Source organism: Thalassophryne amazonica, chromosome 9 (assembly GCF_902500255.1).
Source record: "Thalassophryne amazonica chromosome 9, fThaAma1.1, whole genome shotgun sequence".
In the NCBI taxonomy this organism is placed as follows: domain Eukaryota; kingdom Metazoa; phylum Chordata; class Actinopteri; order Batrachoidiformes; family Batrachoididae; genus Thalassophryne; species Thalassophryne amazonica.
Genome location: NC_047111.1, coordinates 22,828,831 through 22,841,709, shown reverse-complemented (window position 1 = coordinate 22,841,709; position 12,879 = coordinate 22,828,831). Strand labels below are relative to the sequence as shown.

The 12,879-nt window shown below is 39.6% G+C and overlaps 1 protein-coding gene across 1 annotated transcript in view; it reads right to left on the bottom strand.

Moving 5' to 3' along the window:
• LOC117516877 (hexokinase-4-like) overlaps positions 1-11,632 on the bottom strand; it is a 35,621-nt gene extending 23,989 nt beyond the window's left edge. The window contains exons 1-6 of the mRNA XM_034177762.1: positions 11,362-11,632; positions 8,692-8,781; positions 4,812-4,974; positions 4,576-4,724; positions 4,328-4,447; positions 175-270 (exon numbers count right to left, since the gene is read on the bottom strand). Coding sequence (XP_034033653.1) covers positions 175-270; positions 4,328-4,447; positions 4,576-4,724; positions 4,812-4,974; positions 8,692-8,766 — 603 coding nt within the window. The 5' untranslated portion in view covers positions 8,767-8,781; positions 11,362-11,632. The remainder of the gene's footprint in view (positions 1-174; positions 271-4,327; positions 4,448-4,575; positions 4,725-4,811; positions 4,975-8,691; positions 8,782-11,361) is intronic.
• Positions 11,633-12,879: the final 1,247 nt, after the last annotated feature.

Sequence of the window (12,879 nt, the reverse complement as noted above, 5' to 3'; positions counted from 1 at the left end):
GCCGAGAGAGAGGCGTCCATCACAGTTCAATCCAATAAAGACAGAAGTATGACAAAACACGTGCACCCCAACAACGTAAAATCTCACCTCGGATAGTTTTCAGGGCCGGCCCTAGGATGGCCTGACTGACAGTGGTATCCCACAATGCCGTGCATGTCTGACATAGTGACTCACCCCCTTTCGGTGGATGGCATCTCTCAGTAATTGCACCACGTCGTTTCCTTCCACACCGGAGCAGTTGAAGCCTTTGGTCCAGCGGAGCAGGATGCTCTGCAGACAAGAACAAGAGGCTCCGCACTCAACAGAAGGGAAACTTCTGCCACCTCTACAGTCTACTAGGGGAAACCAGGGCATGGTGAATCACGGGGCACAGTGAATCAGTAGCTATATCTGCAAAACTACATATATATTTGCAGCAGTTATGCCATATTTTTATGCATAAAGACATCCCCCTTATAAATTAGTGTTTTGTTTTTGGATACATTAAGGGTAAAACTAAGTGGCAAGTGAAGTCAGTCTTTTCCTATCAAAAGTAAATTTTGTGGATGTCAATGTCTTTGTATTTATTTCTCATAACAGAGGTGGCCCAAAAAATTGTTCTTAGTTCGACGACGACCCCGTCCAACTGATGAGCATGTGTTATGTCTTCTCCAGACTATCAGCTATTTTATAACATGACTCATATGTGTCACGTGCACCCGGGGTACAGTGAATCAGTCTAGAAAGTGATTTACTAAGCCCCAGTATCAAGTGGATGACAAATATTACTAATAGTTTCTAAAGGACTCACGAGGTCTGTTAGAAAAGTAACGGACCTTTTTATATGTTGCAAAAACTATATGGATTTGAATCATGTGTGATTGCATCAGCCAAGCCAAGCTTGAACCTTCGTGCGCATTCGTGAGTTTTTTCATGCCTGACGGTTGCGTCATTCGCCTGTGAGCATGCCTTGTGGGAGGAGTGGTTCAGCCCCCTCGTCGGATTTTCATTGTCAGGAAATTGGCTGATCGACTGCCCCTTTGCTTCATCAAATTTTTTTCAGAAAGTGTGACAGACAGCCAAGTGGAAACCATTTGGAAAATTCAGATGGCTTTTGGTGAAGATCTTATGGGGATCACACAGATTAAGGACAATTACAACTGGATTAAAGACGGCCCACAGCGGCGGATCGCGCACCAAGCGGCGATCGACAGGCTCAAACGACCAGATCATTTCCAAAGTGAACGCTTTGTTGATCCGGGACGTCGTCTGACTACCAGAGAAATGGTAGAAGAGTTTGACATCAGCACTTTTTAGGCATGAAAAGACGTGTGGAGGAATTCGCGTGTCAGGACTGAGGCGCGGGGCACAGAACAAAAAGCAACACCGTGATGAAGCCTCACAGGACATGTTGTGGCATGTCCAGCTCGTCCACAATTTCTCGGATAGTCACACGACTGAAAAGCCACCGAAAGCTGTCTGAATTTTCCGAATGGTGCAAGAGCTGGGCATGTTAGGGCTTGTCCTGTGAGACCAACACGGAGGTGCTTTCGTCCCGCGCCATGAGCGGCTCCGTGGCAAATTTCTCCGCTCCTCTTTCCATTACAAAAACTCCTGTAACAGTAGAATGTGCCGAAAAAGTGCTATGTCCAGCTGTCTTGCCATTTCTCTGGTAGTCAGACGACGTCCCGGATCAACAAAGCGTTCACTTTGGAAATGATCTGGTCATTTGAGCCTGTCGATCGCTGCTTGGTGGTCAAACCCCACCCCTGCTACATTTCTCCATGTAATGCATGAAACTTGTGCCAATTCAACATGCAGGATCCATCATAAATTTGCTGTAGAGACCCTGAGTGAAAAGAAGGGACTTACTGTTATTTTTAAAGACTATTTTGTATAATTTTTTCCTTCATTAACGCAATGTTGTTTACTTTAAATTATACTGAGATTACATATGTTTGGACCCGTTGGCTGACAGTGCTGGGCAGATATTTTAGGCACATCAGAATTTTGATTAAAAATTGTGGAATTGCATTTGATTATTTTTTGTTCATCATTGTCAATAATCATAATGATAAAAATGTAATTTGAAATTGCTAAAGTGTCTGATATTCAGACAGACAGACAGAAGGAGTGCACTGTGGGATGTACAGTGGGGAAAATAAGTATTTGACCCCCTGTCAGTTTTGCAGGTTTTCCCACCAACAAAGAATGGAGAGGTCTGTAATTTTTATCGTAGGTACACTTCAACTGTGAGAGACAGAATCTAAAAACAAAACCCCATTAAATCACATTGTATGATTTTTATATAATTAATTTGCATTTTATTGCATAAAATAAGTATTTGACCCCCTAGAAAAACAGAGCTTAACAATTGGTACAGAAACATTTGTCTGCCATTACAGAGGTCAGACGTTTCCTGTCATTCTTGACCAAGTTTTCACACACTGCAGCAGGGATTTTGGTCCACTCCTCCATACAGATCTTCTCCAAATCTTTCAGGTTTGGAGTTTCAGCTCCCTCCAAAGATTTTCTATAGAGTTCAGGTCTGGAGACTGGCCAGGCCACTCCAGGACCTTGAACTGCTTCTTACGGAGCCCCTCCTTAGTTGCCCTGGCTGTGTGTTTGGGGTCACTGTCATGCTGAAGACCCAGCCATGACCCATCTTCAATGCTCTTACTGAGGGAAGGAGGTTGTTTGCCAAAATCTCACAATACATGACCCCATCCATCCTCCCTTCAATACGGTGCAGTCATCCTATCCCCTTTGCAGAAGAGCACCCCCAGAGTATGATGTTTCCACCCCCATGCTTCACGGTTGGGATGGTTTTCTTGGGGTTGTTCTCATCCTCTAAACATGGTAAGTGGAGTTGATTCCAAAAAGCTCTATTTTGGTTTCATCTGACCACATGACCTTCTCCCATGCCTCCTCTGGATCATCCAGATGGTTACTAGTGAACTTCAAACGGGCCTGGACATGTGCTGGCTTGAGCAGGGGGACCTTGCTGCCCTGCAGGATTTTAAACCATGACAGCATCATGTGTTACTAATGTAATCTTTGTGACTGTGGTCCCAGCTTTCTTCAGGTCATTGACCAGGTCCTCCTGTGTAGCTCTGAGCTATCTCAGAATCATCCTTACACAAAGTGAGATATTGCATGGAATCCCAGCCCGAGGGAGATTGACAGTCATCTTGTGTTTCTTCCATTTTCTAATAAATAATCATAACAGTTGTTGTCTTCTACCAAGTTTCTTGCCTGTTGTCCTGTAGTCAATCCCAGCCTTGTGCAGGTCTACAGTTTTGTCCCTGGCATCCTTACACAGCTCTTTGGTCTCGGTCATGGTGGACAGGTTGGAGTGTGATTGATTGTGTGAACAGGTGTCTTTTATACAGGTAACAAGTTCAAACAGGTGTAATTAATACAGGTAAAGAGTGCAGAATAAGAGGGCTTCTTAAAGAAAAATTAACAGGTCTGTGTGAGCCAGAATTCTTGCTGATTCTTAGGTGTTCAAATACTTATTTTATGCAATAAAATGCAAATGAATTATTTAAAAATCATACAATGTGATTTTCTGGATTTTTGTTTTTTTTTTAGATTCTGTCTCTCACAGTTGAAATGTACCTACGATAAAAATTACAGACCTCTCCATTCTTTGTAGGTAGGAAAACCTGCAAAACTGACAGGGGTCAAATATTTATTTTCCCCACTGTAGTTCATTTATAATTATTATATGACAAATGCAATAATATACAAATATTTATTAAAAATATACTTTTGTATAATTATTTTAAATTTATAAATGGTTATAAAAATATACTTTTTATAATTATTTATAATTTATAAATAGTTTAGAATTTATAATTGTTGTTTTTTTTCTTTTGCACACATTTTTCTGACACGTGATGTCAGAAATGTATGGAAAAAAGCTTGTCAAAACTGTAGAATAAATAATCAAACTTTCCAGATGAGGGCGCTGTTGTATTTTATCTTTTTCAACTTTATAATGAATTCCAACTCAGATGTGCTGTGAAACGTTTGTGCCCCTCTGAAATTTTACACATTTAATTGTTATTACGTCAAATTACAAATTACAGTGTCAACAAAATCTGGCCATATTTTGGATTATCATTACAAATTTGACCAGGCGGAGTCTGGAGTCTCGTTTGCATCACGCTATGGTATCTGAGTATAGACACCAGCCTGATGGACCCCAGGACCTGTGTTGGACTTGCAGTCCAGATGGACTAAACTGATCAGGTACAGAACCAAAAACTAATGACTTAAAGTGAAAACTGAGTTTGGCCCCACAGGAACTCTGCAGGTGTTTTGTAAAAGTTCATTTTGAGACCTTGCCGATTTCTTTCTGCTCACAGGGGAAGGAGAAGGTGAAGCCCAGAGGAAGAGTTTGCCCACTCAGGTTGTGAGTGTCGAGGAAATCACCAAGACAGGTTGCAATGTGGTTGAAAAGCTGCACACAGAACATAAACAGGATCACTCAGAAAGATGTGAAGTGATATTTATAATCCCAGTGCTGCTGTTTGCAGATGATGTTTTGTTGTGCTGCAACAGGAGGGAGGAAGGAAAAGAAGCCCTCACCTCTTCTCCTGGACCCTCCATCATCGTTTGTGGGATGGCACAGATCTTACTGCCCATCTTTACAACCTTCTGCTCGTCCTCCATCAAACGGACATGAAGTACTCGGAAGTTTGTCCCACCGAGATCCAGCGTCAGGAAGTCACCTTTCTCTGCCAGGAGAGCCAAAAAATCAAACTGATCCTAAAGATTAGTCACCTGTTCCACTACTGATGAATCTAAAGAGCTTATGACATTACCTGTGCCATCAGGTGTTGCCCTGACAAAGGTGGGTAGCATCTTGACAGGCGCCCGGTGGTGAGTGTGTTTCCCCAAGCCCTGGATTAGGGCCTGCTTTAGCCTGGAAGAAATGTCTTCCAGCTTCTCCAGAGACAAGAAGAATGGTTTGAGGAAGTCCTGGACCTGAACACAGACAGTTCATTTTGCATGATCATTAAACCAGAACAAATGTTCATTTACTCCTGCAGTCCTGAGGTTTTAGAGGATCAACAGAGTCCAGAATTAGAGGTACGGCTCCCTTCCTGCTCCTCAGAACTTCTCAGGAGAGCATCACTGTTGATTTTGAAACACTGCCTAGTGTGGGTTGTGTGGATGATGATTTGTCTGAAGGTGGCGCTGTGATCAAAACGACCACTTCAATGGGTGTCGCGATCACCAGCTGTTAATAAGGTTACATAAAATACAAAACGCCTTAATCTGATCTTTATGAAACTTGGTGGAGCAATCAAGATGAAGAACCTTCCACATTTGGGTGTTGATCTGTAATCCAATGTTCAATATAGTTGAAGACTGGCGGTGGACTACCAGTGTGTAGACCTTCAGTCTGTCCGTCTGTGTCAGACAAGACACTTCATCCGTTTCATCCCGTCCACCCATCTGTAAATGGGTGCAAGCTTCAGCCGGTGAAGTAAAACCTATGATGGACTGGTGTTCCACCCAGATGGCATCAGAGACCCTCATCTGGTCACCCTATGGTATTGGGTGAGATAACCAGGTACAAATGGACCTGACACCCATCACCATGGGATGGGCCACTGATTAGTGGAGTTGGTTAACAGAGTTGTTGCATTTTTGGAAACTTGAGCGACATGCAGAAGAACTGATTATGTGCGACTCTCTGTTCATGCTGGTCTTTGTGCTGTTATGTAGTTCAAGAGCTACACAGGAAGAGGCGTGGCCTCCTCTGTCACCTTCTCTGTGTTCCAGCCCCCTGGAGATGAGCAGCAACAATTCACTTTTCTGTGCAGATTTTTGGTTTTGTTTAAAGCCGGATGCCTCTGCACAGATCATAAAAGCTGCAACTTTTTGTTCTTTGTGTTCAGTATTTTTACCTTCATCACCCAAATTACTGACGAGCTGCTCGATCGACTAACACCTAAAAGAAACTCTTTGCTCTATGCACTTTAATCCGGTCTCACACACTCCGTGTGAACGCCCCAAACAAAAGGTTTCAAGATGAGTGACGAGGCCTCGGGACACCTGCTGTTACACTAAATCCAGGCTCACAGGACCAGTTCTGTCAGATCCTGTGCTGGTATGTCAGCAAATAGTGGGCGTGTCAGCAAATAGTAGGTGTGGTGGTCTCGTGGCTCTCATATCAAGCATGAGGTAAGTTTGAACAGTGCTGCTAAAATTTTAAGCTGCTTAAAACGAGACTTTTAATATCAGCTTCTTACAACATGTAGTTCCAGCGGCAAACAGTGGGCGGGGCTTATAGGATTACACCATTATGTCATGTCTGAGACGAGCTGATTAAATATGGGTGATGATACAGATCTGCCTCAAATTTACATATTTTTTTTCAAATCTCTAATTATTATGTTTAACAATGAAGGTAGGCTTTATGTTTTTCCTCAACATTCTCGCCTTATGACATCACAAAGGTCTGACTGAGGAAAGGCAGAAGTAATGCCAGTTGCAGACATATGCAGTCTGAGTGCGGTTCTAGTTTTATTATTGTAGAATGGCAGCGGATATCACATCATGACTACTTCTTCTTCCACTACATATTTTGTGCATATTTGTGTGGGGTCACAGAGGTCAGACTTCAGAGTCCTACTCAAGATCACTTTCACAAGCAGCTTGACTGACTAAATACACTTTAATGTCTGATTTACTGGCTGTTACGGCTCATCGGCACTCTGATAAATCATCTACTGTGGATCAATAAACTGATCACTTATTGAGCAGTGGTTGTTAGTGCAGAAATATAACGTGAGCCACGACTGATCCAGGATCACATCTGAATCTCTGTAATATGCCATACACGTTTGTGCACTCAGGTGATTGCGTGATTGTGCCTGTGAGCGCCTCTTGTCCCAACTCGTTTGCAGCTCTTTACGTCTGAGTGGGTGTGGTTATTTCCATTCCATGATGATGACTGTGACTCTGAGAACATTAAATATGTACTTCACCTTAAGTACAAATAGCACCACAGAAAGAAACTTCAGCAAAACCTGTTTGCATCTGAGGTTGCTTTGATATTTTCCTGATCTTATTGTTGCAAAGGCAGGGTCGTGCAAACCAAATTTACCTCTTAGAAAACAAATTTCTGAAAGTAAAAAGAAAATTTTTCCCAATTGTAAATTTGTTTTTAATTTTGTAAATTTGTTTTCTAAATGTAAAATTGTTTTTTAAATATGAATTTGTTTTTACTTTTATAAATTTGTTTTGTAAATGTAAACGTGGTGTTGTTGTTGCAATTTGGTTTTCCGAATGTGAATTTGTCAAATTCACATTCGGAAAACCAAATTTGTTTTGTAAATGCAATATATCTTTTGTAAATTTGTTTTGTAGATGTAAACCTGGTTTTGTTGTTTTCTAAATGTAAATTTGTGTTGTGTGGGCCGCCAGAAGAGGAGGTACTGCTGGCCCACCACCAGAGGGCGCCCTGCCTGAAGTGCGGGCTTCAGGCACGAGAGGGCGCTGCCGCCACGGACACAGTCATGACAGCTGTCACCCATCTCCACTTCATCAATCCACTCCATAAAAACCGGACGTCATCTCCACCTCGCTGCCGAGATATCATCTACCTGTGAAGGTAATTGTCTCGGCTGACTTAAACATTGAGTAATAATCTGAACTTCTTTGCAGCCGTATTCCTGTGGCGTTTCCTTATCTGTGGGATTGGCGTAAAGTGTGATCAGCGACGGCTTCGCTTCACACTCCAGCCAGATAAGTGGTTACACAGGAGCTGCACGAGTGTGTGATTAGAGGTGGGGGTGACTTTCCACCTTCTGACTGTTTTTGTTACTGGGTGTGCACACACCCACATCTCACTGTTTGTGCTCCTCACCAGCAGTACCAGATCCGACAGTTGGGGACGGTGACCACCTGGGAATTCGGGACTTGGCGGCTCCAGTATTCACCAGGTTCGGTGGCGGTGGAAATCGTGTGGTTCCGGCTCTTCTCAGGACAGACGTCTTCTATCCTCGAGCCTGCCCACACGTCACCTTTGTGTATTGACTGCTATCAGATTCTGTGATTGTCTGTATAATCGTTGTGCACATTCACATTAAATTGTTACCTTTTGGCTCATCTATTGACCGTTCATTTGCGCCCCCTGTTGTGTGTCCGTGTCACTACACTTTCCCCAACAATTTGTTTCTTTTTAATTTTGTTTTCCAAATGTAAATTCGTCTTTAGCTCTATAAATTGTTTTCTACATATAAATTTTTTTGTTACTTTTGTAAATTTGTTCCTCAACTTGTAAATTTGTTTTCTAAATATAGATTTGTTGTTACTTTTGTAAATGTGCTTCTCAACTTATAAATTCGTTTTGCAAATGTAAACCTGGTTTTGTTGTTTTCTAACATGTAAATTTGGTTTGCACTTCCCAGCTGCTAAAAAACTTTTAATCAAAACTTAAACATATTAATGTAAATAACAGCAGTAAATTAATTCCTCAGTTTGGTGAATGCTTTATGCAGATGATATCATGAGGGAGCGAGAAGGAGGAATTGAAGACAAAGCTAGAAATATGGAAAACAGAGGACTGAAGGTAATTAGAGAGGACATCAAGATTCAGAAGTTTGTTTTAAAACCAGTGAATAACTTTAAAAATGGAAGATCCATCGAAGCTGAAGCTGGAGAATCAGGTGCAGCTTTTAAGTGACGTACGCGATTCAGTGTCTCTGGAAGCACGGCCTCCATGTCTGATGCATCCACATGTGGTCCGACCTCTGGCCTCTGCATGATCCCACAGTTTATCTGGACAAAGAACAGTAAAAAGTCACTACAGCAACTTGTTTTAATCTTCAGTGTTTCTGATCATTGACGCAGCTCATATTTATTGTCCTAATAAGAGTTAAGCTCACTAGTGATCAATAAGTGAGAACAGGCAGTACTTAACAAATTGTGTTTTCAATTCATTTTGCTTATTTCTTAACAGGATCTAAAAGCAAACAAAAAAAGACAAAGTCCTGTGACATAAAAAGAGAAAAATCTTTGTTTTACTTCAACCTACCGAATAAAATGGTCCGATCAACCTAAAAGCACCTGCAACTTCCAGAATGAATAAGTAAACAGAAACATAAAAATATGTGAAACTTTTCAACTCAAAAAATGAAACATTTATGCTCTGTATGAGTTGTATTTAATGTGGTTGACATTATCTTATTGTGTTTCTGTCATTTAGCAGGTGAGATGAAAGAGGTTTTATTTGTTTAATCCAGCTCGTAAATTAATAATCGCGTTTCTTCACAGAAATGACGCACGCGCTACCACTTGTGACTCTTGTTGGAATGTTTGAAGAAAATAATTTTTAAAAATTATCCAAAATGATTTTCACAGTACTTATTTCACATTTTATTTTAATTATCAATTGTATGATAATTTTCCTGTTTTCCTTCTTTGTGCAACGTTCATTCTTCAGCAAAATGTAATTATGCGAATAACTGACTATAATGATTCCAAAAAGATTTTGGCACCACAATTGACAAAAACAAATAGATGAATTAATTAAAGAAATTAAATAAAATTAGAGAATTTTGATTTGCTGCATGAAGAAAACCTAGACACTTTACTTCTGATAAAGACACTTCAACTCCGCCTGCACTCAGGTATTAAGGCCCCGCCCCTTCAGTTACACCTGGCTAACCTGAACACTGAAATTTACATACAGATTACAGTGATAGGTTCAGTTTTTTTGTATGTGCATAATGTAATGTGAATGCAGCCACAAAGAAGAAAAAAATAATAATAAAACAATAAAAAAAAACAATAAAACCAGCCAGATCAGACTCCAGCAGTGAAGCCTGAAGGTGTTTAAACATCTGCCTACAACTCAGGTGTAAAATGTGAGGTCTCCAAGCCTCTCATATTGTTTTCCAGATCAAATTTATTTATTTGTATAGTACTAATATCTCAAAATTCAATGAAAACAGTTTAACTAAAGAGCCCTCTAGTTTCTTTTCAAACTGGCAACATTATTAAATAATTTACTGTGATAATATTGAACTTGATCAATATGAGAAAAGCATTATGTTCATTTATTTATTTATTTATAAGCCATATCGCTTTAAACAAATCATAGATCTTGACATAGAATACCTTTTGGGCAATAGCTGGAGATGCATTCTTAATTAAATGTACCTTAAAAATAGAAAATATTTGAATTAATGGCATATTGTTTTCCAGATTGAATTTGGGAAGAAATTATGGAATCAGCATGTAGTTTGCATATCTAATACTTTTATCAGCACAAGTCTAAAAATGTTAACACAATATTTCTAAATGTCCTCATTTTATTTTGGATAATTACATTATTTTCTTTGCACATAGAAATAAAATTAGTTCACAAAAACTAGTAGGGTCAGATTATGAGCCCCTTCAAGAACTGACGTTTTTATTGAGCCACAGAACATCCACTGTTGTGCAACGATGTGCTGTAACTGTAAAGCCCAAAGCTTGTAAAAAATCAAGTTAAAACTGAGGGTTATCGTCCAATGTGCACACAGTGTAAAAAGTTCAGTAAGAGTTTGAACTGTCACTTGAGAAAGCATAAAAAGGAAAGTTTATACTTAACTAAGGATTTTAGCTTGTGGTTAGGGTTGTCCACAATCTTTCCAAAATAAAGGCTGCGTTCACACAAACGGCTGAAGTAACTAGAATGAGACGGTTTTATATTATATATATATATATATATATATATATATATATATATATATATATATATATATATATATATATATATATATATAATTATTGTAGTCCAAGAACTGAATCAGATATGTTATACCTCGCAAACATGGAAAATAATTGCATAAAAAAACACCATCACCAAAGATTCAGAACATTTCAGACAGTAATGTGAACGCAGCCACACCACAAAGAAAAAACAAAACTAAAACAACGAAAAGTGGTAAAACCAGCAAGATCAGAATCCAGCAGTGAAGCCTGAAGGTTTTAACATCTACCTACAGCTCGGGTGTAAAATGTGAGGTTCAGGAACCCTGTGGGGTCCCAAAAAGTACATTGTTGAGAAATGAAACATATTTCATTGAACAAACACTGATTAACTGACAGAAAAATGTTTTCAACTCAAATATTTTAATACATTTTATTCTCAATATAAGTTTAAAATTACGGATTTCAGACATTCAATTTATTTTGTATTTTCTCACATTTTGTCAACTGATTTCCACAAACATGACAGCTTATGAAGAATAAAAAAAAAATTAATGAGGAAAGGTTTCTAAAAAGGTTTCACTTCTGTATTTGTTTTTAGCTGCAGTTTTGTCCTAAAATGTAAAAACTGTGTTAGTTTGGAGATATTTTGGTGTCACTCACCTTTAATGTGTCGCGCGCGCAGTTTTTCCTCCGAGGATTTTTTTTTTCCTTTTTTTTTACTCCACCTTCGTCACTCACGCTGTCACACAGTCACAGCTTAAAGCAAACATCAGGTGATGCAGCGCAGAAGAAAGTTCGATCCCACAATATTAAACGCGGAAGTATTAAAAGTGGATAAAAAAAAACACACACACACACACAAACAAAAACTCCAGAGAATCCAGAGAACAAAAAACAACAGAATCCATTTCTGAATCCTTCAGGGCGTAGCCAGAAATGCAGAGTGGTGCATACAGAGCAAAAAGAGAAGGAAACAGTGCATCATGGGAACTCCCCAGCAGTCTACGTCTATAGCAGCATAACTAAGGGATGGTTTAGGGTCACCTGATCCAGCCCTAACTATAAGCTTTAGCAAAAAGGAAAGTTTTAAGCCTAATCTTAAAAGTAGAGAGGGTGTCTGTCTCCCTGATCTGAATTGGGAGCTGGTTCCACAGGAGAGGAGCCTGAAAGCTGAAGGCTCTGCCTCCCATTCTACTCTTACAAACCCTAGGAACTACAAGTAAGCCTGCAGTCTGAGAGCGAAGCGCTCTATTGGGGTGATATGGTACTACGAGGTCCCTAAGATAAGATGGGACCTGATTATTCAAAACCTTATAAGTAAGAAGAAGAATTTTAAATTCTATTCTAGAATTAACAGGAAGCCAATGAAGAGAGGCCAATATGGGTGAGATATGCTCTCTCCTTCTAGTCCCCGTCAGTACTCTAGCTGCAGCATTTTGAATTAACTGAAGGCTTTTTAGGGAACTTTTAGGACAACCTGATAATAATGAATTACAATAGTCCAGCCTAGAGGAAATAAATGCATGAATTAGTTTTTCAGCATCACTCTGAGACAAGACCTTTCTGATTTTAGAGATATTGCGTAAATGCAAAAAAGCAGTCCTACATATTTGTTTAATATGCGCTTTGAATGACATATCCTGATCAAAAATGACTCCAAGATTTCTCACAGTATTACTAGAGGTCAGGGTAATGCCATCCAGAGTAAGGATCTGGTTAGACACCATGTTTCTAAGATTTGTGGGGCCAAGTACAATAACTTCAGTTTTATCTGAGTTTAAAAGCAGGAAATTAGAGGTCATCCATGTCTTTATGTCTGTAAGACAATCCTGCAGTTTAGCTAATTGGTGTGTGTCCTCTGGCTTCATGGATAGATAAAGCTGGGTATCATCTGCGTAACAATGAAAATTTAAGCAATACCGTCTAATAATACTGCCTAAGGGAAGCATGTATAAAGTGAATAAAATTGGTCCTAGCACAGAACCTTGTGGAACTCCATAATTAACTTTAGTCTGTGAAGAAGATTCCCCATTTACATGAACAAATTGTAATCTATTAGACAAATATGATTCAAACCACCACAGCGCAGTGCCTTTAATACCTATGGCATGCTCTAATCTCTGTAATAAAATTTTATGGTCAACAGTATCAAAAGCAGCACTGAGGTCTAACAGAACA